General features: G+C 44.7%; 1 protein-coding gene across 1 annotated transcript in view; it reads left to right on the top strand.

The window, feature by feature from the left end:
- Nucleotides 1-25,969, top strand: part of ADAMTS17 (ADAM metallopeptidase with thrombospondin type 1 motif 17) — a 187,330-nt gene that overhangs the window by 84,708 nt on the left and 76,653 nt on the right. Inside the window, exons 8-10 of the mRNA XM_044444944.1 lie at nt 11,604-11,744; nt 15,284-15,434; nt 22,604-22,705. Of these exons, the coding sequence (XP_044300879.1) occupies nt 11,604-11,744; nt 15,284-15,434; nt 22,604-22,705 (394 nt within the window). The remainder of the gene's footprint in view (nt 1-11,603; nt 11,745-15,283; nt 15,435-22,603; nt 22,706-25,969) is intronic.

The raw sequence follows: 25,969 nt of genomic DNA, 5'->3' as shown, positions 1-25,969 counted from the left end.
GGAAATCAGATGAGCTTTCAACAGAAAAGTGGTCTTTGCCATCAGTGGTCAAGCAAAAGGATTTGGACGTGAATATAATTGGAATTTCTCACACTGTTTTCAGATTTCTTCATTCATTTGTTTCATTTCTGTACTGTCCAATAACAAAAATTCTTCAGATGTTTCATGAAGCTTAAAACCTGAGACACAACATGATAAAAATAATATCAAAATCTTTATCATACATTTTTTAAATTATAAGAACACAAGACAGTGCAGAACAAAATACCAGGACAAATGGCATTATACTGCCCATCATAGTTCATCAGATACTTGGGAACGGAGGAAAGTCTTTACCTGGAGGCAAAAAGATCAGTGTCAGCATGAGGTGGACCTCACTGGGCAGAACATTCCATAAGAAAGGGGCCACTACTAAGAAATCTCTGTACTCCGTAGCCAAAGAGAGGCACTTAGGCTCTGGCCGCCTCAGGTATTGATCATGCTGTACCAGCTGCCCTTGAGTTGAAATATTGTGGTTCCAGTGAATGGGCTCACACTGTGCTGGTTGGACAACAGCGGGCAGGTAAAATCTCCATGCTGCCTGCTTGCAGGCAGCGAAGAGAGCTTTATAAAACAGAGTACGGCTGACTTCCTTGAGTTTGCTATGTGGAGTATGTTGAAATCCCTTGTCCAGCTTTTCATGGTGATCAACAATAAAGCTCTGGCAGTACTGCAGAATGGTTGTCCTCATCCTTGGCCATGGCCAGCCCTGTTGATAGTTATGAAGTCACATTTGACCCATCGCGACCCCATGGACAACGTTCCTCCAGGCCTTCCTGTCCTCCACCATCCCCCAGAGTCCACCCAAGCTCACGCTGAGCCAACTTCTTCAGTGACTCCATCCAGCCACCTCATCCTCTGCCATCCCCTTTTGCCGTCAATTGTTCCAAGCATCAAGGTCTTCTCCAGGGAGTCCTTCCTTCTCATTAGGTGGCCAAAGTATTTGAGTTTCATCTTCAGTATCTGGCCTTCTAAAGAGCAGTCAGGGTTGTTCTCCTCTAGGACTGATCAGTTTGATTGCCTTGCAGTCCAGGGACTCTCATGAGTCTTCTCCAGCACCACAATTCAGGGGCCTCAATTCTTCGGCACTCAGCCTTCCTTATGGTCCAACTTTCACAGCCATACATTGCAACTGGGAAAACCATAGCCTGGACTATACGCACTTTTGTGGGCAGGGTGATGTCTCTGCTTTTTAGAATGCTGTCTAGATTTTATTTATTTATTTATTTAGAATTTTTGTATGCTGTCCCATCGCTTATAGCCTTGGGACGGCCCACATAAATGAATAAACATAATATAAATACAATTAATACCCAGAAACACCTTGGCTGCACAATTAAAACCTATAGATATTATTAAGCGTTGTTAAAATATTGTTTAAATAAAAAGGTCTTAGCCTGGAGCCGAAAAACAAATAACGACAGCACCAGGCGGACCTCTCTGGGGAGCACACTCCACAGATGGGGCGCCACCACAGAGAAAGCCCTCCTCTGGGTACTTTGCCTCCTGATGTCTCTCACAGAGGGCTCCCGGAGGAGGGCCTCTGCTGCTGATCTCAAGGGGCGGGAGGGCAAATATGGAAGCAGGCGTTCCTTTAGGTATCCAGGATTTGCCATAGCTTTCCTCCCCAGGAGCAAGTGTCTTTTAATTTCTTGGCTGCAGTTCCCATCTGCGGTGATCGTGGAGCCCAGGAAAATAAAATCTGTCACTACCTCCATTTCTTCCCCATCTATTTGCCAGGAAGTGAGAGGACTGGATGCCATGATCTTAGTTTCTTAATGTTGAGTTTCAAGCCAACTTTTCCGCTCTCCTCTTTCACTTGCATCAAGAGGCTGTTTAGTTCCTCTTTACTTTCTGCCATTAGAGTGGTATCAACTGCATATCTGAGGTTGTTGATATTTCTCCTGGCAATCTTAATTCCAACTGGTGATTCATCTAGCCCTGCCTTTCTCATGGTGTGCTTTATATAAGTTAAATAGGCAGGGTGACAATATACAGCCTTGCTGAAATCCTTTCTCAATTTTGAAGCAATCAGTGGTTCTGTGTCCAGTTCTCACTGTTGCTTCTTGACCCGCATATAGGTTTCTCAAGAGACAAATAAGATGGTCAGGTACTCCCATCTCTCTAAGAACTTGCCACAGTTGGTTGAGATCCACACAATCAAAGGCTTTAGCATAGTCAATGAAGCAGAAGTGTGTTGACCATCTGGTGATGTCCATGTGTATAGTCATCTCTTGGGTTATTGGAAAAGAATGTTTGCTATGACCATCCTATTCTCTTGAAAAAATTCTACCAGCCTGTGCCCACTTCATTTTGTACTGCAAGGCCAAACTTGCCTGTTATTCTGGTTATCTTTCGGATTCCTACTTTAGCATTCCAATCCCCCATGATGATAAAGACATCATTTTTTATGTTAATTCTAGAAGGTATTGTAGGCCTTCATAGAACTGGTCAACTTCAGCCTTTTCAGCATCAGTGGTTGGGGTATAGACTACTGTGATGTTGAATGGTTTGCCTTGGATTCGAACTGAGATAATTCTGTCATTTTGGAGATTGTATCCCAGTACTGCTTTTCCTACTCTTTTATTGACTATGAAGGCACTCCATTTCTTCTGAGGCATTCTTGTCCACATTAGTATACCTGATGGTCATCTGAATTAAATTCATCCATTCCTGTCCATTTTAGTTCACTGATTCCTAAGATGTCGATGTTCAATTTTGTCATCTCTTTTTGACCACATCCAGCTTGCCTTGATTCATGGATCTTACATTCCAGGTTCCTATGGAATATAGATCTTTTCAGCTTTGGACTCTCCTTTCACCACCAGATACATCCACAACGGAGTGTCCTTTCAACTTTGACCCAGTCACTTCATTCTTTCTGGTGCTTCTAGTACTAGCCCTCTGCTCTTCCCCAGTAGCATATTGGACACCTTCCGACCTGAGGGACTCATCTTCCGGCGTCGTATCTTTTTGCCTTTTGGCACTGTACATGGGGTTTTCATGGCAAGGGTACTGGAGTGGGTTGCCATTTCCTTCTCCAGTGGATCAGCTTTTGTCAGAGCTCTCTGCTATGAACTCTCCATCTTGGGTGGCCCTGCACGGCATAACTCATAGCTTCATTGAGCTACGCAAGCCCCTTCGCCATGACAAGGCAGCGATCCATGAAGGGGTGGCCAGGCCTAGCAGTAGGTAATCTGAAGTAAGCACCTCAGGTAGTAGAGGCACAGCTGCAGGGAGGCAGCAGCCCGTGTCTTCTCAGGTCCTCCTAGATGTTCCCCTTTCTTGAAGGACAACATTATGTTTCTGCTTTCCGTAAACTAGCCAGACACCTTCAGGTGTAGAAGAGGAAGTTATGCTGCTGTGAGGTTTTTCAGGTTCATAATTCTGTAAGTGGTGGTTAGGTGGGACTCGGGAGATCTGGGATCTAGACCCTACTCAGCCATGGTGATTATTGGGTGACTCTGGGCCAGCCCAGCCCACCACACAGGGTTGATGTTATTAGGATAAGATTGAGAGGCAGAGGAGAATTGTGCAAGCCACCCTGAGGTCCTCGAAAGGCAGGACATAAATTTAAATATTGAGTGGGCTCCCTCAGAGGAGCCCTGTGGTCCATTTCAGGGCTGAGGTTGATGTTTGAAGTGAATTGGGTTGCAAGTGCTCTTCTGTGGACTGGGCAAGAAGAAGGCTGAGTTTTTAAAATACTTCCTCATGTTCTGGCCAATCCAGGCCTCATTGCCTGCCAATCAACAAGGCCAGTGTTGAATATCCCTTTTCTGTGTTGTACTTGAAGAAGGTTCTGCAGCAAAGTATGCACACTCCCAGGCAAGGTAGCTCTCGGTCTGCCCGCCATGAGAGTCCTGGATCAAACTCCCCTAAATCAAGGATGTGCATCTGTTGGGCCTTTTCTCATCTGTGGTCGCTCAAAGATTATGGCATGATGCATTGTCAGAGCCAAGCACTTTTTTAACATGTTGAACAGTTCAGCAGCTGGCACCCTTCCCGTGATGCAGCTTCTCTATGAAACACAAATAAACATTCCTAACATTCAACTCCACTGAGAACTGGAGAGGGAGTCAAAAGTTGTGATAAGAGCACGCAGGATTTTTTACTTTGAAAAGACAGCTCTTGCTCCGACAGCAAGATATGTCACAGAGGTGGGGTTGCCCCTCTTGCTTTTGGAAGCGGTCGCTTTCTGAAGGCCAGCACTTCACATTTTCTTGACACATTGACCAACCAAGTACGTGTTTCAACAGAGCTCACCGTAAAAATTTTATTGTGCCTGCATTGTATTGGATTTAAATCTATGATGACCCTAAGGCAGAAACTGTTTTAATAGGGAAAAAAGGATTTAATTGCACATGGATTTTCGTCAGGAAGAATGTTCTCCTGCACCATAATTAGTGGGAAGACAGCTGTTCATTTTTAGCAGGGTTTGGGTCAAACCATTAGGGCAGTAGCTAAAGATGCCGGTGTGCATTATACTAACCAAGTCCCACATTCTTGTTAAATTCAGTAACTGGGATAAATTATGTGAATTAGACAAAATCTGAAGATATACTTAGTTTACATAGGAGAAAAAATAGTCTTCTTAGTAGAAGGAGTGGTATGGAAGACAGGTGGGACACTAAAGAGTGCCCTTTTGAGCAGAAGACCTTAGCCCCTTTCTATACTTTCACCAACATCAGCGTTTGAAGGAAGGGCTAGAAGCTCAGCTTCCCCACCGCTCGACATGGACGAATTGACTCAGTGAAAATAGAAGGGAAGTTCCATCTGTGGTCTTTGACATGCACTCAGGGACTCGGGGATTTGTGGGTCTCCAACATGATGCCCGTGGATCACTTTTTGCAGCTTCCATGTTGGGACTCAACTGGTTTTGTGCTTTGAATGACAGTTTCGTCTTTACCTTGTGCTTTAGTTCCCTGCCTGGCTGCATGAATTTCTTCTAGTCTTGCCTTCCGGGTAAGGCAAGTACCTTCTGGGAAATGAGTGTCTTCTGACTGGCCACAGTGGCCATTTTGTGAAGGAGCTTACTGTTTCAAAAGGTTTCCCAAAGTGACTCACAGAGACTGAAGAGCCCCAGATTAATTGTACTCCATTGAGCACCGAACAGGAGTAGGTGCTGGACACCGCTGGGCCTTGCATTATGCTGCCCCTTTGACTGTGAAGATGATGCCCACCTGTTCTAAAAAGGTACATCTGCTTCTATCGTGATGATGCTCATGCTTCCCAATGGAAGGTGCCAGCAGGATTTCCCCCAGTGCCTGGGGTCTTTCTTGCAGCCACGTGTGGCTGACTTTCAAGCAGCCCAGCTCTCGCTCTTGTGCAGATTAACTACAAAAGGTTTGTGCAAGAAGAGAAATGGCCAGCGAGGGAAAGCAGGAATGCATCGTGATATTCCTGTCCCAAGCATTTGCTTAATGACCCCGCTCTATAGTCCTTTTTAGGAAGTTCTCAGTGGGAATATTTTAGACCAAAAGACATTAAATCTATGCTTAGCTTCTCTAATGGATACATGGGATGGGTGTATATCATATCAAAAGGTTTAGATGTGGGATCACTGGAAAGCTATTCATGTGTGTTATTTCTGGAATCATTCCAATAAGGGATAAGTGGGAAACCTGTTCTATTTATGGAGAAATCCTGGGAGTTGAGGGGGGGGGGGGGTTGGTTGGTTTTGTTTTTGTTCAAAGCAACATGTTCCAGTGACCAGTTAGTTCTGTTGTAATGAAATGCACAGCCATGAGATTATATGCTCATTGAGTGGAGACATCCAAATGCAAAGCTCAGAGGTGATTGCTAGAAACGCATCTCTCTCTGTCTCTTGTTTTAGCCTTTGGGGCATGAACAAACATGAAGGGAAGAGGAAGGCCTTGCAATGTGGCTCTGAGGAGCTGCTTTCCAAGGATTACTTCTGAAAAACAGCTCATTTGAGGAAAGGATTACGTGACCTCAAGTGCAGGAGCGATGCCTGCATTGTTAGGTGAGGTTCCGGGGTCCTTCCTTGGTCTGCTTCTCTCTCAGCGTGAGCCCCAGTTGGGTCACAGCTCTTTCCTTCTATGAAGGAGCCGCTTTGCTTCTCAGCAGAAACACATCTCATGCCATTCCCTTCTGCGGTAGACCCAACCAGCCAAAGGCAGCCTACCAGCCTCTCAGTTTCATTAAAGAAGCAATCCTATGTATGCTGAAAAAAAAATCCTACAATGCCCAGTGTGACCCATCCAGTCACAGGACCTATAGGATTTTCTTCTGCCTAAAAATGCATAGCATTGTAGCCTTATTCTACAAGGGGTTGTGATTTATTTACTTATGTATTAAATGTATATACCACCCAACTGGCAAATGTCCCCAGGGAGGTCTTCATTCAAAAGTAATAAAATAAGAGGCAATACATACAACCAAAATACCAAAGTTTTAAAACTTTAAATGAACAGCCAGCCAGAAAGTTAGCAGATTAGAGACAGAATGCCTGCTGGGAGGGGAAGATCTTAGGTGGGCATCTAAGCGTTCGCATTAAATGCAGCAAGTGTACAGTGTCCCACAGATGTGGGGACCTCCACCAGAAAGACACTTTCCCTGGAAGTCAGCTGGGCAAGAGCATGCAGAAAAGAGCTGTAGCCATTGGGCAGGAAATGTAGTGATGCGAGTGTTGGACTTGATCCTGAGAGACCAGGGTTCAAATCCATGCTCACCCTCGAAAGCACCTTGGATGTTCTTAAGGCAGACATTCCTTCAGGCTAATCTTACACTTGTTGTGGGCCTGCAATGGGACAGTGTTATTTATGGTCCGCTGAAGTCCTGGTAAGAACGGATGGGTCGTAAATCTTTTTTTTCTTTTTAAGAAAAGTCTCCTGATTGTTAGTTTTCCTGCCTGGATTTGTTGTTGGTTGTTGTCATACTATTTCCTCTTCCATCTAGGTAAATGTGTTTTAGATGATGTTGCATGCAAACAATTTTTGAAGGAGGTTTTACAACTTATTGTTACGTATGCATTCTGTGCTCCTCCGAGCACCGAGGTTCACTTTATGCCCAGGCCTTTGCACAAAGGCACCATTTCACAAAGGCTGTTGACTGCCTGAACACATTTTGTGATTGCCGTGTGTTTGCCTTGCATGCCGTGTGGAACTGCGTCCCTGAACAGAGCCGAAAGATTCCTTTCCATTAAGCTAGCGATGGCAGACAGCAGCCACCACTTCTGTGCCCTGGAGCCTCGAAACAACTCCTTTTCCCATGGAGGGCATTCCCTAATTTTAGGGTGGCCCATCGCTCTGGAGCATGTAGGCAGAGCCAAAGTTGCCTCTTCAGGGGTAGGAGCTGCCATGTTTCGCCTGCTGAGCTAAGAGGTCGTGCCAAGTTGCTTTCTTTGGATGTTTTTCACGGCCCGCAGACTGAAGTGTTTATATTGGGGAGGGGGCTCTCTTAGCAGTCTGTGTGGCTGGCTCCAATCCTGCCTCCATCACTGTGGTTCAGCAGAGGCTGGGAGGGAAAGAGTGCCAGGGATGGGCCACACCGATCCAATCCAGGATGGCAGGGCTTTTTGACTTTGCAAACATGCTCCAGAAAGGCAAAACCAAACTTCTGTGAGCCTCTGGGGGCAGAAATTAAAACAGTTAGAACAAAACTCTGTTATGTCCCCATCAATAAAGCAATGCAGTCTTGCATATTTCCCCTTTTTTCTAAGCACATGGAAAGCTGAACATGCAAGTCCTGGCAGGACTGGGACCAGAGACGATGTGGAATCTTGTGGCAGTTCTACAAGAGCATTGATCCAGAGACTGTGAGGCTGAAACACCTGGTAACATTGGATCACACTCCAGTTTGTTTGGCTTACAATTTCCAAAATGTCCAAGGCCACTCTGGGGCACGTTAATGTTTCTTTGTTAAATGACGAGTCTTTCAGAAATCTTGTTTTCTCTGAGTTACAAGAATATTTGGAAATTAACAAGGATGTAGCTAACTCATGCTCCATTGAGTGGAAAGCTAGTAAAGCTTTTATCAGGGGCTATGTAGCTCCTCATAAAAATTAATTAAAAAGAAGCAGCATAGCTTTATGTGACAAGTTGAAAATCTTATCACACAGTTTGCTACTTCTTTGACTGCACCATTTTATCAGAAGCTGCAGCATGCTAAATATGGCTTGAACAAAGAGCAGCAGACAGAATTTGGTTTGACCAGGTTAATACGTACATGTTGAGGAGAATGGTGAATACCCCAGTAAGATTTAGGCACATCTGCTCAAGCAACAAAAGCATTGAAGTATTTTTGTGGTGATTAAAAACAACCGTGCCAAGATATATATTCATCTTTAAGATATAAACTCTCAGAGCAAGGTATGGATGGTTTTTTCCCTCACATTAATCTTTCTAGTTTATACACTTTAGAAAGCCGATCCTTATTGGTGCTTTGCATATTGAGGAAACTACAAAAGTAATAACTAATATTAAATTAATATTAACATTAACTTAAGTTTCCCATTAACTAATGTTAATGGGAAAGTTCCTGGTCTGGATGGGTTTCCAGTTGATAGGTATAAAACATTCTCAAGCTTTTTAGTTCCAAGCTTTTCATTTTGACTCAAGGTCCCTTTCGTTAGTATGTGTTGTTGTTGTGATGTGTCATCAAGTCATCTCTGACTTACGGCAGCCTTATGAAAGAAAGCTCTCCAAAACGATCCTGTTCATGACAGCGCCATTCAGTCCTTCCAAGTTCAAAGTTGTGGCTTCCTTATGGATTCATATTTAATCCCATATTTGATCTTCCCTTGTATCTTCTGCCTTTGAGTTTCCCTAACATGATGGTCTTCTTCAGTGAGTCTTGCTTTCTCATGATGTGTTTGAAGTATGGCAGCTTCAGCTTTTCACTTTTGCTTCCAAGGAAAGTTCTGTCTTGGTTTGATCTAGGACCCACTTGTTGGCCTTTTTGTTGATCCAGGGTATTCACAAAGCTCTCCTCTGGCACCATGTTTCAAAATACATCCATCTCCTCCCCATCAGCTGCCTTCACCATCCAGCTTTTATCGTGATTGGGAATACAATAGTATGGATTATCCTGACCTTGGTCTCCAGCAAAATTACACTTGATTATCTTTCTTTTTTAACTTGAGAGAGGTACCAGACAGGTGTGTCTATTCTTTCCACTGATACTTGATTTATGTTCGGAACCCCTGGAATGTGCTATCCGAAACATGTGCACATGTGAGGAGTTGTGCATAGTTCTGTAGAATTTGAAGTTATTCTTTGTGCTGATGATCTTCTATCGTTTACTTCAGAGCTTTGTTTGGGTTTGGGGTTTGTTTTTTGAAATTTACAATGAATAGTAAGTGAAAACAACAACAGCAACTGCAACAACAACACCCATTACTTGGTGGTTCCTGGATTTCTTTTCCCTACTCTGGGTGGCTGGAATGACTCTCCTAGGGCTTTGTTACTGGAAGTAAGAATATGCAGATTATGTTTAATTGATTCCATCTGGTGCCTTGCTGATTGTCAGACATCATCCACTCCATTGTACATTCGTCAGATTTGGATTCCACCCCCATGCCCCCTCCCACACACAATTCTAAAAAGTGTACGGGAAATTCACCACAGTTTACACAGCTTTCACTTCATGCAATGGTTTGTGTACTTTTCTTAGTTCACCAGAAAACCAACAAGCAGAGAAATGATTGCTGCATGGAGGTGAGACCTGTGAGATCAGGACCATGTAAAATGTTGTTTAGAAATGGTATCCACAGGTGTATTCAAAGCAGCCTTTGTCTTTTCATGTGACCCAAATTTGTGCAGAATTCTGGAAAGGTAATGACTGGTCAGAGAGCGTCTAAAAGTAGAATCCATTATTCGGGCTGTGGCGGGAGCGATGTTTCCCTCTTCCGTGTTCCAAGTGGCAGAGCATTTCTCTGCAAAAGCTCCTTCTTCACCAAAGTTTACGCAATGCACTCAGTCACCACATAATGAATCTCAGACCATGCACAGAGCGATCAGTTGGACCCAATCTTCCAAGAACCCTCCTTTTGAGTACCCCAGAGCCCCTCCCTCTGGAAGAGCACTTTGAGCGGTGGGCAGGCCCCTTCTTTGTCTGGCACTGCTCTGGTTGGCGAGCCCGTCTCCCTTAATGCCGCCTCACTGGGTCCAAGAGTTGTCCCAGGTTCAGCCAGCTCTGGAGCGCCTCTCCCATGCCCCCTCCTGGCAGTTCTGCTTCCTGGCTGAAATCTGGGGTGCCCGTTCCCAGGTCCCCCCTTCCCCTTCGATGGACCTGAAACTGCCTGACGGTGGAACATGTGCCAAGAACAACTGCCGCTTCTGTTCCCAACAAGCTGAATGAGAGCCTCAGCCACTGGGTGGTGCAGAAGTGAAAGGACACAAACAAACTATAAAGAGGTTCACCATTCCAGGCCTGAGGAGGATCGAGCAGCAGCAGCAGCAACAGCCGCCACCTAAGGGAATATAGCTACCAAGGGGGCCAGAGAGGAGATCTTTCCCTGGAAAACACTTGAGCCCGCCCTGTGAGCATTTTGTAGCCACGCTAAAGGAGGGAGAACCCGTGACCTGCTGGGGAACATGTTCCACCTTTGGCATATTTTCCCCAGGGAGGCTTATCTAATCGCAGTGTTCTCTTTTTGGTGCCAGGTGTGCACACCTGTGTTCTCTCTGGATTTCTAGGGTGTGCTGGTGGGGGTGATCAGTGACCTTTCAGGCACACCCCTATGCACATTTAGACAAATAGGGCCAGGAACTCCCCATGTGCCTCAGCCAGCCATCCCAACACACACACACACACACACACACAGAGAGAGAGAGAGAGAGAGAGAGAGAGGATTGTGCTCTTTGTCTTCTGAGTCTCTGTATCTTTGAATTAACTCTTACCATTTGTCCTTATTTGCTGGGTTTTCATAGATGTTTTATTGTCATGATTTATCTGGTTATGAGTCACTCTGAGAACATTTGTTTTGTTCTGAAGGTTGCGAATACAGAGTCCATAAATAATCTGGGAAGCAAATGCTACTAGTTTCTTTCACTATCCGCACTCCTTGAACTGGCCCGGGCATGCCAAGTAGCTGATAGCAGCGGCACACAGCTTCATGTCTGGGGGCCAAACAGAGCACTTGGGAAGCCCTAATCTGTCCCTCCAGGGTTCCCCAAAAGCTGCTCACTCTCCCCTGGCCGTCACCCCTTCTGTCTTCCAGCCACCTGTTACTTTCTCTTCTCCCGGTGTCTGTGCAATTCCCCCCCTCCCCCATGTTGAAATGCCACTCTTAATCCTCTGTTACTGGCAATAAGAGCTTTAAACTTTTCTCAGCCTCATCCTTTTTGCCTTCAGGTCTTGCACCACTCATATGTGCCCCCCAAAGTTTCTCCAAAGGGGAATGTGGGCCTCCAGCTGAAAAAGGTTCTGCACCCCGGTCTGTGGGATCCTTCTGTACTAGAAGATTGGACTACCCGACTCCAGGCATCCTTTCTGAAGCAATCTGTCTCCCAGCAGCTAGAGGGGATTGATAAGCTGCTGGTTCCACTAGGAATGTCCCACCCATGGCTCTGGTTTAGCTCTTTGTTTCTGTTCTCCGACAGTATGGGGATGAGTCATGACGATGACCACGTGTCCTGTGCCGGGAGATCTCACATCATGTCTGGAGAGTGGGTGAAGGGCAGGAACCCGAGCGATCTCTCCTGGTCCTCCTGCAGTCGAGACGACCTTGAAAAGTTTCTCAAGTAAGAAGGTTGCTGGCTGAAAAGCCTTTGAATCACAAGATAGTGGCCTCTTGTCTTTGCAGCTGAAAGGATGAGCAATTTTCAGGGGTGGGTGTTGGAAGGCAGAATCTACACCCGGAGCTTTGCAAAATTGCTGGCAGGAGAACAAAAACATTATGATGGCCACTTTTCAGCACCTGGACAGCTTCTTGAAAAGAATCCCAGGACTGATGTCCTTTTCCAGGCAAACTCTGCCAGTATTTTTTGACAGTGTCTGGATGCCTTTGAATGCTTCTTTCAATAGAAATCTAGAGAGAATCACATTTTCAAAAAAAGCAACACTTACCTTCATTTGATGAGTTTCTCTTCATCTTTGGGCCAAAATGGTCATGAGATATAATATGGGTGTATTTCCCCCCTTCCCATACATAGTGACCAGTCAAATATTCTACATTGTCCGGTCATTTTGCTTTTTCCTGCCTTCTGCTACTGGCAGCCAAGTTCATGGGGTAATGAAAAATCAGATATGAAATAAGCTTTCTCATAAGGATATGGAGGGGAAGGGTCGGGCTAGACACATGTTTGTCGTTGTTGGTACCAGCCATGTGTTTGCCATCACATCTCATTTTGTGCTTGGACTTTCTGTCAGTTTCTACCAACATTCAGGACTGATCAGAGGCCCTGTCTCTGAAAATGGAGCCAGATTTTACCCAAATTTGTCGATAAACAATTTTACCCTCATACCAACTCCATTAAAATTCTCTTTCTGAGGCCATGATATAACAGAAAGTTAATTTCAGGTTTAGAGCCAGTGTGTCTGGTATTTTGATATTTTGAATTGTGTTATGCTTGTTGTGTGGTTGGTACTTACTGGCATTCTTAAGGGAAAAGGAGTCCAAGTGGGGTGGGAAATCTTGAAAAGAGATTCTCCAAGCACAGGTACGAACAATTTCAACAAGAAAAAGGTGTATAGACATAGAAACAGAAACAAAGCAAGGCCCCACCCCCAGGCCATCTAGTATGTCCCCCAGCTCCAGCCGGCTCCACTCATGTAATCCCCAACATGTGGTTGTCCAGTCTTCCTTGAACACCTTCGTGAATGGGGCCTCAACCACCTCCCTTGGAAGTCCATTTAATATCCTAGGGGTCCAAACAGTCAGGAAGCACTTCCTGACAGCCAGCCTGAAGCCTGGTTCCTTGAGCTTTGCCCCACTGGAATGCGTCCTGCCCTCCACCTCAGGGAAGAACAGGTCACAGCCCTTCTCCATGAGACAAGGGAGGAAGCTCACATGGCTCCAAGAAAAGTTAAGTTACAACCTGAGAGAGAAAAAGAACATGTACAGGAGGTGGAAGTAGGGCCAGGCCACAAAGGAAAAATGTAAACAAATAGCAAGGAATTGCATGGACATTATTGGGAAAGCTAAAGCAGGAAAGGAACTGAGACTGGCAAGGGATACTAAAAGCAACAAGAAAGCCTTCTTCAGATCTTTTGTTTTGGACAAATGAAAGAGAAACATTCCCAGCTACTTAAATGAGGTGGCAAAGTGATAACAGGCCAAAGTTCTCAATTCCTACTTTGCTTTACTTCTTCCACAAGATCTCCAATGAAGAGAAGGTACAAGCTGAAAGTGAAGGATAGCAGCTCAAGATTGACAGACAAATGGTCAAGGAATTTCTAAATGGAATAAACATGTTCAAATCTCCAGGGCCTAATGAACTCCAGAGTTATTAAAGAGCTAGTGGAGGAACTCTCAGAACTACTGTCTATCTCTTCAATAAATCATGGAGAACAGGAGAAGTGCCAGATGACTGGAGAAGGGTTACGTTGTCCCCAACTTCAAAAAAAGGAAGAAAGACAAACCTGAGAACTATGGATCTGTTAGTCTGACATCAATCCCTGGAAAAATTCTGGAGCAAATCATTAAAAAATCAGTCTGTAAGCAATTTGAAGAAAATGCAGAAATTAATAAAAACCAACAGGAATTTATCAAGAATAATTCCTGTCGGACTATTTTAATCTCATTTTTTGACAGCGTAACCCTGCACCCCAATGGAGAGTGGAAACACTGTGATATAATCTACCTCAGCTTTAGCAAAGCTTTTGACATAGTGCCCCACAAAATCCTGATAAGCAAGCTAGCAAAAGTGGACTAGATAGAAAAATTATTAGGTGGATCCAGATTGGCTGCTAAAGAGTACTCATCAGTTGTACCTTCTCAAACTAGTGGGATAGGTTCAGTCCTGGGCCCAGCGCTCTTCAACATCTATTAATCATTTAGATGAAGAAGTATAAGTAACTGCAATCAAATTTGCAACGAAACAAAACTGGGTGGAATAGCAAACATCCTAGAAGACATAATGAAGATCTGGGCTGAGCTGAAAGCAACAGAATCTATTTATTTATTTATTAAATTTGTATGCCATTCATTACTTGCGTCTCTGGACAGCTTACAACATAAATCAGAATAACATAGATAAATTGACTATTCTACACTGGCTGTAACTAATAAAATACAAACAATAAAATCCAATTACCATTAATACATATTAAAATATTGATTAAATAAAAGGTCTTGACCTGAATGAGATTCAATAGGGACAAGCACCAACTCTTTACCTCAGAAAAGAAAGCAGATGCATCAATACAAGATGGGGAATATGTGGCTCAACAAAACTGAAAAGGAAAAAGACCTTGTAATTCTTGTGGACAACAGGCTACATATGAGCCAACAGTGTGATGCAGCTGCAGAAAGGGCATGTGCTATTTTGGGATGCATTAACAGAAGTATTACTTCCAAATCACAAGAAGTAGTAGTTCCCGTATACTCTTCATTAGTCAGATCTCACCTGGAATATTGTGTCCAGTTCTGGGCACCAAGATTTAAGAAAGATGCAGAAAAATTAGAAAGGGTGCAGAGGAGGGCAACAAAAAGGATCCAGGGTTTGGAAACACTGCCCTATGCGGAGAGACTGAGAGAACTGAGCATGTTCAGCCTTGAGAAGAGAAGACTGAGTGGGGGAGGAGCATGATAATACTTTATGACTGTCACGAAGTGGGAAGATAAAACTTCTTCTTGCTGCTACCAGAGTGTAGGACATGGAATAATCAATTCAAGCTGCGACAATCCAGATTCAGGCTAGATATCAGGAAAAGCTTCCGCACTGTCAGAGCAATATGACACTGGAGCCAGCTGCCTGGAGAGGTGGTGGGCTCTCCCACAGTAGAGACATCCAAAAAGAAACTGGGCAGCCACCTGAGTGGGATGGTGTAAGCTGGTGTCTTGTAGCAGCAGGAGATTGGACCCGATGGCCTTTGTGGCCCCTTCCAACTCTGCCATTCTATGATTCTATGATTTTTAATGTAATTCATTTCTAGCAGCCTGTTTAGAAGAAGAAAATATATATTGCAATTGTCGAGAGGGGTTTTTTGTTGTTTTTTAAAAATGAATTGCTAAATTGGAGGCCCACTAGACTTTGCACATGCAGTCAGCTAATGAAATAAGCGTGCCAACAACTGGTGCTTCTTCATGACCTCCTTTTAAAAAGTTCTTTCTCTCCAGGTCCAAGGTCAGCACCTGCTTGCTCGTAACTGACCCACGGAGCCGCTATGCAGTGCGGCTTCCGTACAAACTTCCAGGAATGCATTATAGTGCAGACGAACAGTGCCAGATCCTCTTTGGAACAAATGCAACTTTCTGCAAGAATATGGAGGTAAGCATCCCACCAGGACACGAAAGAGCTGGGAGCAAACCACAGGTCAGACCACAACTCCAGTTATCTGGAGCAGAAACGGGCAACTGGCAGCTCAGCTTCACCCCTAAAGCAGTTTGTCTAAGGCCCCAGGCAAATCCTTAAACTTTAATCAAGGTATGCTAAAACATTTGGCCACTGTTTCACTTGGAAGGGAAAATGGGGAATAGTTTTTGTTTGTAGGGAACAGTGCTTTCATTCTTGAATGTTAAACCTGTCCTTATTTTATTTGTTTGCACCATGTCAATTTACCCCTTTTGTGCCATACTGTACCTGAGCTCGTGAGCTCCTTAACCACAAAGTCGTCAGCTAGGTGGTGCCAACTTTATTCTGGGCCCCACTACTCCCATGGGGGCTATTTTTTGTGGGAAACTAGATTCTGGCCTCCAGACCACTGTCTGGTTAATGGAGCGCCTCTGAGGATACAGATATGGACCATTCTTTCTACAGAGAGAGCATTTAGAAAAAGAAGGGGAAAGCCACGCTCCTTCTTTAGCGTGTGGTAAATGTCTTTGCCACCCGAATCCCCACCTTTCCCTTAATAAAAGTTTGAGGAACTTAAAATCCAATATAAAACTGAAAATAAGAGCCATTTATATTTTTTAACTGCTGCAAAAACAAGATGTGCCAAATTAATAAAAGCTTTGTGTGCTCTAGCAGAGGAAGTGTGCTTCAGGCCTTAACTGTTCTGTTTTATTTGTTTTGGATCTGGAAGGCAACTAATGTAACATGAAAACAATGAACTTTTTTAAAACTCTAGTTAAATCTAGTGTTTTCAGGAATGGGGACCACCGACATTGCTGAGCTTGCAAGAAGCTCTGTATGTGTCCATCTTCAAAGATTGTCCCAGGAAGAGACAAGCTGGTTTCCCCCAACTTAAGGCACTGATACTTTTTTGCTGCTTTCCCAGTCTTCTGCCTTCAAGGAAACCTTTCTGTGGTGCTTTCTCCACTGAGGAATCCTGAGGCCATCCTCTTTCTGAGTAGAGAGGCTTAGGATTAGAGCTCCAACGTGTAAAATATCTTCAAGAAATATGCAGAACAAAGGAGTGTCGATCCTAGATGTCATGTACTGCACAAGACATTGGCAGCTGTAGCTGACTGTGCATTCAGCCCGAAGTAATGTAACATTTTTATCCAATACATTGTTTTGCTTTTTATGGATAAACATTTGACAGTATACATTTATTACAAAAAGCAACACCCTTGAATGAATCAACTGTGCACATTTTTGGTTTTGTGACTTGTTAGTTTAAAAATCGAGTTAAGCTCAGTTTCAGTAAAATGATCAATAGCCTTGATTCATAATTCTGTAGGTGATTTTATATGTAAATGCACAAATTAAATAGCTGGGTTTTTGCTCATGGTGGCCATGAGCCAGGAGATGCCTTGCACACATAAGACCTACGAGTATATTCCATCCCATGCATTTCCAGGTTAAAAGGTCCCAGGTAGCAAATCAACCGCCACCGGAGAATAGAGAGGAGCCGAAACCCCCTTCCATTCCTTTAACACCTAATGGGTTTACTCTGCTTTGATCTCACTGCTCCAGAATTCCAGTTAAACTATGATAATACCTAAGGTTAGCTCTGAATTGGGAGCAATTTTCTGCTCTATTTGCATCTTTATTTCTTCTCCGTTATTGGGGGTGGGTGCATTAACATTGCCAAACATTTTTTTCTTATTTTCAATATTAATATAGCAAACATTCTCTGGGCAGTTTACAAGTATATCCTGATGGAACTGTATGTATGATTCCATTAACATTCTTTTTCATTTTGTTTATTACATTTCAGTACTGTCCAATAGCCAAAGCTCTGGGCAGTTTACAAAGGTTGAAACTTTTAAGATTCGTTATTAAAACCATATCGCACACAGATATAAACATGCAACACACAAAGAGACACGCCTATTACTAGAAAATTTTTAAGCAATCAACAAGAAAAATTCAAGACCTGCATAAAACCCAAGAGGCTCGTGTGCGGCTCATTCCCAGTTTGCGTCTCCCAACTGGAGGAATGACACACAGGAAGAGTATCAGTGCAAGTCCTTCAAGAACCTTTGGCTGGCACACGCATGCAGTTGCATCAGTAATGTCGGATGGAACAAGGAGAAGGGGCAGAGGAACTGAAACTCAGGCAGTGGATGCATGCATAGCGTTGCGTTTAGGGATATGGCGATCTGGCTTGAGTCTGGCTCTCTTGTGCTCCCTGGACTGCTGTCACACATTGGGCCCTGGCCGGGAAGCAAGCTGAGCTGGGGTCAAGTTCACAAATGCTCAGGGACACTCATGGGCTCCCTCTCGGTGGAAAGTACCCCTGCCCGTGAGTCATGCGTGGGAGCAGAACTCCACTTGCACTCGTGGACCCTGCCCGATGCCCACATGAACAGACGGCATGAGCCGTCATTGTGCAGAGAGGAAGGGGGTCAGAGTCCAGGGAAGCAAGCCAAGGAAACCCAGCAGATTCCTGCCCCCAGACCAGATTCTAAATACATTCATAATGCCAAAATAAAAACAAAATAGTGGAGGATTCCTGAGAATGTGCGAACATAACAAAAGCCATGTCGGATCAGACCAAAGGTCCATTTGTTCATTTATGAGATTTATATGCTGCTGTGGAGATTTCAGAGCAGTGAACAACAAACAATGAAACAGACATGGGAATGAAACAACATGTTATGAACAGAATCTAGAAGAGTGTGGCTGGTTAGTTCAGGAAGGCTCCCCGAAATAAGCTTCTTCATAATAATGTTGCCTGGCCACCAGAAGCAGGGGTCCCCACAGCGATGGAGCCCCTGAGCCAAAGGCTGTTCTCTGGGCAGATCCAGCTGGGCTGTAGGTCCGCACGGGGCACACCACTGGCAAGGAGGAAGGTGTGCGTGCTTTCTGCATGCAAGGCAGGTGTTCTGCGCTTGACCAGTGGCCTTTCTCCAGTAGTAGCTTCTGTCCTCTGGCTTCTGCCTTCTTGCTTCCTAAGCTGTCAGTGACATTCACTCTGGTCAATAGTAAGCAAGTTTCGTGACCACTTCCCCTGTGGCAGTATGAACCATGGTTCAGAGTGGAGGCCAGATTTGGTTCAGAGCGGGAAGGAAGCATCCAGTTCTGCAACCCATACTAAGCCTCTTAACTCAATTAAAACCGACTCTTCTTTTCCACTATTATACGCATGGGGGAATTTCCACCATTGCAAATGGGTAAACAGTGGTTTGAATTAAGTTTTCAGGATTTGCATGCACAGACCTATCCACTGAAGGATCTGAGCCCATAATTCCACTTTCAGCATCACTTTTTAAAGTTATAACTCATCTGGTAGTATTTCTTGCACTACGTAATTCTGGAGAAGGAAGAGTCTAATGAGAGTGCCCCATTGTTTTGAAAGAAAAATTTGGGGCTAGCAAATCATACCATTCAGAAGGGCTGAAGAAGAGGGACAAGTAATTCTGCTGGAGGGAATAATGTTAGCCTGTTCCACAGGTGGTGGTACCAGCATTGAGGTTTACAAGGGGCGGGGGGGTTAGTGGGTATTGCTCAGGGAAATAGCATAAAATGGATTTGTGCCCTGCCTTGTGCCAAGGCAACTCTCTGAAAGGAAAGTAGCAGCTCATAGATCTTTTATGCACTTCAAATTATTTGCCTCTGTTCTGTATCCAGTGTAAACGGGATGATTGGAGCAGAATGTTTTATATCCACACAGATATTTTTTTTTAAATGCTACATTGCTCTTGCTCTCACGTTCAGATTTCAGTTAATGGCAAAAAGATGAGCCTCTTGATCTTGGCTCCAGCTGTTTTTATCAAGATTTATGGCATCTTGTTAAATAGCTCAGTGCAACGCACTTTGACCTTGTCATTCTTCTGAACTGTAATTTAAGTGGGGTGCATGTGGGCACAGGTTTGCTAAATGGATTTCAGCAAGTTCTCGTTTCAGCAAGCCGCGGAGTTCCTTGGTAGATGATCAGGAATTCCCCTACGAGAAGATGAGTGCTGGCAGAAACTTCTCCAGCACCACCAGCTTATGCATATCTGCTTACAAGTAGACCTCTTATATTTGGTGGGAGTTACGTACTCCCAGGGAATTGTGCACAAGATTTGCAAATGCCATGAGCCACCCAACTACCCATGTCATCTGAAGGATAATTGCCTCCCATGGATGCCTACCTGTATCTTTCTTGCAGTATGAGTTAAAGGAATTAGTTGCAGTCTTTAGGATGTAGCTGCTTCCCCATCGCCATATAGAAAATTTCCAGGTAGAGTGATGCATGCAATATGTCTCCACCACACATGCATCTGAGGCACCATGGAGATGACCACTCCACATGCCTGGGATGCTCTCAGCATCTCCAGGTAGAGTTGGAAAAGCTCCTGCGTGAAACTCTGGTCAGCTGCTGCCAGTCCGTGTTGACAGTACTGGCCTAGTTGGACCTATGGCCTGACTCCATGAGGCAGCTCCCTATGCACCTTTCTCATGGCTTACACAAGGAGCACTGGGAAGAGGGCTAGAGCCAGCACTTCATCTGGCAAAAAGATTGCTGTTATCAAGCAAAGGATGAATAACGGGAGCAGCATGGTCCATTTTCTAGGACCCGCAACTGCTGTGCCTGTTGTGCTTGCGAGTACAGCTTTGCTGAAGGGCAGCCGCAGAGCTGAGAACTTTGCTCCTAAGGTACTCTCCTGTTCTCTAATACCCATGAACTGCATCTTTTCAGAACGCTTGTGATCCCTTTTGAAGTTCATTTAGTATTGGACCACCTTGAGCTCCCCTTTACCTTTAAAAGAAACATTTCTAAGGCTACGATCCTTACAACCTTCCAATCCAAAGGTTGCCAAAAAGGAGAGCCAGCATGATGTAGCGATTCGTGGGACTGGGACTCAGTCCTCGCTCAGCCATGGGCCAACTGGGTGGCTCTGGCCAGTCACAGACGCTCATCCCAACCTGCCTCACAGGGTTGTTGTTGTGAGGATGAGATGAAGAGGAGGAGGAGAATTATGTAAGCTGCCTTGGGTTCCTTGAAAGGAAATGGCAGGATAGAAATATAATAAATATAAAAGCAAAAATTCCGTATTTGTTTCCCTGGAAGTAAGCCCCCTGAGCTCAGTGGGAGCTATTTTGAGTAGGCGTGTATAGGATTGCCCTCACACAGTGCCCATTTGGGCTCATCTTCATAAAGTTTCACATGCCGTATCACAAAGCATCTTTTCCCCAGCCTCAAACGAGGAGAACCTCTGCAGAGGTTTCGGGAACTGCAGCTGTCATGGTCAAAGGGCATTGGCCAGTGGTGAAGCATCTCCTTTGCCTTCTGGAGGGCCCAGGTGACACCTCCACATCTGTAGGAATGGCTTGAAACACTCCTGCCTGGATCAGCATCCTGCCTTCCTGTACCCTGTCCACTTCCCATGCTGGCTGGGGCTGATGTGCACTGGAGTTCAGCACCATCTGGAGAGCCGCAGTTTCCCTACCCCATCCAAATCTCATTCAAAGCTGCCTTCCAACCTTCTCTTTTTTAAATGGATATTTTATGTTGACATACTTACATTCCCACACTGTATTTTACCATAATTTTTCGGATTGGTTCTCTTCTCCCTCCTGCTTTTTTAAAACCATTATACCAGATTGCCTTTTGACAGTTGGCCAAACAGAAACTCATGTGAAAGGTTTCTGAAACATTCCAGTAAGTGTAAAATGAGCTGTGATACAGATACTCTACCTTAATTCATTACCAGAAAAAGAAAAGGAAGAAGCCACAAAGAAAAGTATCTGTCAGATTGGAGGGTAAACCTGTAATATATAGAAGCAATTAAACTGAACGCTTAAGCTTCATATAAAACAGGCAGTGTGAAAGCAGCCATGCACTTTTAATACTTATGAACACCGTAAAACACAAGGATGGCAATTAGGCACACCATGCACCCAAAGGTACTTCAAAAACATGTTGCCATTATATGTGTATTTATATATTTGGCTGCAAGTTTTCGTGAAACCTTAATTTCTTTGCTGATGCAGTATTTCTGCTGCAGGAACAGAGTTGCACAGGCGCTTTGGGTCCATTCCAGAAGGTTGTCCCTGGAAGTGTCCAGGGAGGGCACCTCAGCCCCGTGCCCTCCTCCTCAGGTGCTACTGCTCTCCCATCTGTGCTGCCAGTGCTCTGTTTCTTCCTCCACTGCCATTTGCTCTGCAAAATTTTGCAGCTGGGAGGAGAGCATCTCTGGGCTGTTGAGTTCTGGAAAACTGCATCCTTCCACACGGTCCACACCGAGGGTTGGTGTGGTCGGGCACCTGCTGGGGACCCACACACCCAGCAGGGGGCCCTGGCAAGAGTATCCTGGAGCTGCTCTTCCCCTTCCCCAGCTGGTTCCCCTTCTTCTTGCTCTGGCCCAAACAAGGGTGGGGCTGAGAAGAAAAAGCAGGCGATGGTGCCCTGTCAACCTGCTGGCTGGCTCTCTGCCCACCATGTCAGCACAGGGGAGCAAGGAGGAGGGAGCGGGTGCAGAACAGGAGCAGCTGGTGACAGTAGGCACTGAGGAAGGATCTCGGACATTTGCCCAGCGGCTTTCCAGAACAGGGAGCCTGTGGTTCCAGAAAGAACTCTCCCCTCAACCTGCACAGACTTGTTGATGCTGCGCTGAACATCAAGTGGGAGCAAAGCAGCAGGAAAGCTCTGCTGGGGGAGAAAGGGCAGAGTAGCAGAAGCAGGGTCCGCGAGGCAGAAAGGCAGCCGTGGGGCCAAGGAGGCAAACGGTGATGGGTGAGGGCGGGCGGAAGGGAGGGGCGCCAAGGGGAACGCGCTCCCTTTATGGGGCTGGCTGAATGGCAATGCGTCCTGGGAGGCATTTCAGCTGGAGAGCCATGTGGGTGTGCTCCAGGTGAATAAGGTCCGGAAGAAGGGAACGCGAGGGAGGGAAGGCGGGATGCTGAAGAGGTGGGAAGGCTGGAGTCTGCATGTGGCTTTGGCCGCACCAGTGGAGTGGCCGACCACAGGCGCCCAGTCTGTTGCATTTGTCAGGGGAGAGAGGAGGGCGAAGAGAGGAGGAGAGGTGTGCGATGCCGCCGGGAGAGGCTCGTCAAAGAGCTGCCCCAATAAGGGCTGGTGTGGTCAGAAAGAGTAATGTGCTCCCTTCCCTTTACTTCGGCAGCATCTGATGTGTGCTGGTCTCTGGTGCCTCGTGGAAGGAGATGCATCTTGCAAAACCAAGCTGGATCCTCCTTTGGATGGCACCGAATGTGGGGCAGACAAGGTAATCCCCAAGCAGCAAGAGGTGACCCGAGAGTTGCCCTTGGGATTGCTGTTCTCCACTGTTTTTATTGGAATAAGTTTTGCTGATCATGTGCAGTCGATAAAAGTACAGACTTGCTAGTCATTTTCATGTGCAGGTTTGTTGTTTGTATCATTTACAGTGTCTAAATGGTGTGTAAATGTCACATGAAAAACAGCTCTCTTGCAAAAGGAGCTTCTAAGCGTTCAGGGTTCATCTTTAGGAAATAAATGAAGGTCATCCTGGTCTCCTAAAGTGAACCATGGTGGAGTTGTTAGCGCTGGGTGGATGTAAATATAGGTATATGGACATTCTGAATTTGAACATCTAGTGTTGGTCACAGCCACCTGCAAAGCCCCAAGCACAATAGGGAGCACCTGCCCACTGAAAACGTTTCTCGGATTTGTGCTCCCCTTCAATTTGCATAACTTTTCCAGTCTGAGTTTGCAAACATTTCCTATTTTACACGAATTTCCCTGTAGACTGAAACAGTCCCATATAGGCCTGTGGAGGAAAGCTGCAAAATTGTGCAAATTTCATGTTTGATCACTGCTTGATTTCTGCAATTGTCCCATTCGTGCAGAGTGAGCAGAGATTGCAAACATGAACAGGAATCAGGCACAAGATCAGTGGTGAGGTGATGTTTGGAGAATCCTAGCAGTCTGGAACAGCACTCCTTCCACCACCCCTGCATGTAAACATGCATGCACATGTGAACTGGGAGAAATTAGATCATTTTGCATTTTACTGTGAACTTATCTAAAAGTTGATGCTTCTGACTTCAAACTGGAACTCAGCCCTCAAGATTTGCATTTCTCAGGATTTAGCAGTGGAGTTTTCCAGTTAAAGTAACTTGTGAATATTAGGGGAAATAGCATTATATGAGAAAAATTGTTTGTAAAAAAAGGTCTGTTAGGCAGAAATGCACGCCAAATGCAAGTATTAGGAGAAATGTGCATTAAAATGCTTGTGGATTTTCTTGTGAACTTTACAAGGGAAAAAAATCACAAACCTCAGGACAAACCAAACTTAAGATTGAAAAAAAAAATGAGACAGAGAAAAACAAAAATTAACAGACGTGTCCAAACTTAACATCACTCTCCCCCAACTGCCCCCCCCCCCACGCACACACACAGGTAGTTTTGCAGGAATTCTAAATCAAGTTGAGCTATTCTCTCTGAAAGTCGAGAGACTTCTGTAGCCATGGGGTAGATTTGCACAGTTCTTCAGAATTTCACTGGGTAACTCTTTCTCCAGCATTTCTTTGCTATGCAAATCAGGGCATAACATGGCATTGAAGCAATGTATTGGCAATGAAGAGGCTGACATTGATTGGTTCTATGAAGGCCTACAACACCTTCTAGAATGAACACCAAACAATGATGTCTTTATCATCATGGGGGATTGGAAAGCTAAAGTAGGAAGCCAAAAGATAACCAGAATAACAGGCAAGTTTGGCCTTGGACTACAAAATGAAGCAGGGCACAGGCTGGTAGAATTTTGTCAAGAGAATACGATGGTCATAGCAAACACTCTTTTCCAACAACCGAAGAGACAACTCTACACATGGATATCACCAGACAGTCAACACAGAAATCAGATTGATTATGTTCTCTGCAGCCAAAGATGGAGAAGCTGTATACAGTCAGTAAAAACTAGACCAGGAGCTGACTGTGGCTCAGAGCATGAGCTTCTGGTTGCAAAATTTAGGCTTAAACTGAAGAAAGTAGGGAAAAGCACTAGGCCACTCAGGTATGACCTAAATCATATCCCTGATGAATATACAGCAGAGGTGACAAATAGGTTTAAGAAATTAGATCTGATAGACAGAGTGCCTGAAGAACTATGGATGGAGGTCCACAACATTGTACAAGAGGTAGCAACTAAAACCATCCCAAAGAAAAAGAAATGCAAGAAAGCAAAATGGCTGTCTGAGGAAGCTTTACAAATAGCTGAGGAAAGAAGGGAAGCAAAAGGCAAGGGAGAAAGAGAAAGATACACCCAATTGAATGCAGAATTCCAGAGAATAGCTAGAAGAGATAAGAATGCCTTCTTAAATGAACAGTGCAAAGAAATAGAAGGAAACAATAGAATACGGAGGACCAGAGATCTCTTCAAGAAAATTGAGATATGAAGGGAACATTTCATGCAAAGATGGGCGTGATAAAGGACCAAAATGGCAGGGACCTTACAGAGGCAGAGGAGATTAAGAAGAGGTGGCAAGATTACACAGAAGACCTATTCAAGAAAGAGCTTAACATCCCTGATAACCACGATGGGGTGGTCACTGACCTCGAGCCAGACATCCTGGAATGTGAAGTCAAATGGGTCTTAGGAAGTCTGAGCAACAACAAAGCTAGTGGAGGTGACAGTATTCCAGTTGAGCTATTCAAAATCCTAAAAGTCGATGCAGTAAAAGTGCTACGCTCAATATGCCAGCAAATTTGGAAAGCTCAACTGTGGCCACAGAATTGGAAAAGGTCAGTTTACATTCCGATTCCAAAGAAGGGCAATGCTAAAGAATGTTCAAACTACCGCACCATTGCACTCATTTCACATGCCAGCAAAGTTATGCTCAAAATCCTACAAGCTAGGCTCCAGCAGTATGTGGACCAAGAACTACCAGAAGCACAGGCAGGATTTCGAAGAGGCAGAGGAACTAGAGATCAAATTGCCAACATACACTGGATCATGGAGAAAGCTAAGGAGTTCCAGAAAAACATCTACTTCTGTTTCATTGACTATGCTAAAGCCTTTGATTGTGTGGATCACAACAAATTGTGGCAAGTTCTTAAAGAGATGGGAGTACCAGACCATCTTATTTGTTTCTTAAGAAACCGATATATGGGTCAAGAAGCAACAGTGAGAACTGGACACAGAACCACTGATTGGTTCAAAATGGAGAAAGGAGTTTGGCAAGGCTGTATACTGTCGCTCTGCCTATTTAACGTATATGCAGAACACATCATGAGAAAGGCAGGGCTAGATGAATCTCCAGTTGGAATTAAGATTGCTGGGAGAAATATCAACAACCTCAGATATGCAGATGATACCACTCTAATGGCAGAAAGTGAAGAGGAACTAGACAGCCTCTTGATGCAAGTGAAAGAGGAGAGCGCAAAAGTTGTCTTGAAACTCAACATTAAGAAAACTAAGTTCATGGCATCTGGTCCTCTCACTTCCTGGCAAATAGATGGGGAAGAAATGGAGGTATTGACAGATTTTATTTTCCTGGGCTTCAAGATC

This window comes from Varanus komodoensis, unplaced genomic scaffold, assembly GCF_004798865.1.
Source record: "Varanus komodoensis strain SLA01 unplaced genomic scaffold, ASM479886v1 scaffold46_3, whole genome shotgun sequence".
Taxonomy (NCBI): Eukaryota; Metazoa; Chordata; class Lepidosauria; order Squamata; family Varanidae; genus Varanus; species Varanus komodoensis.
Note: the sequence above shows the minus strand (reverse complement) of the source record. Positions and strands in the feature narration are given on the sequence as shown.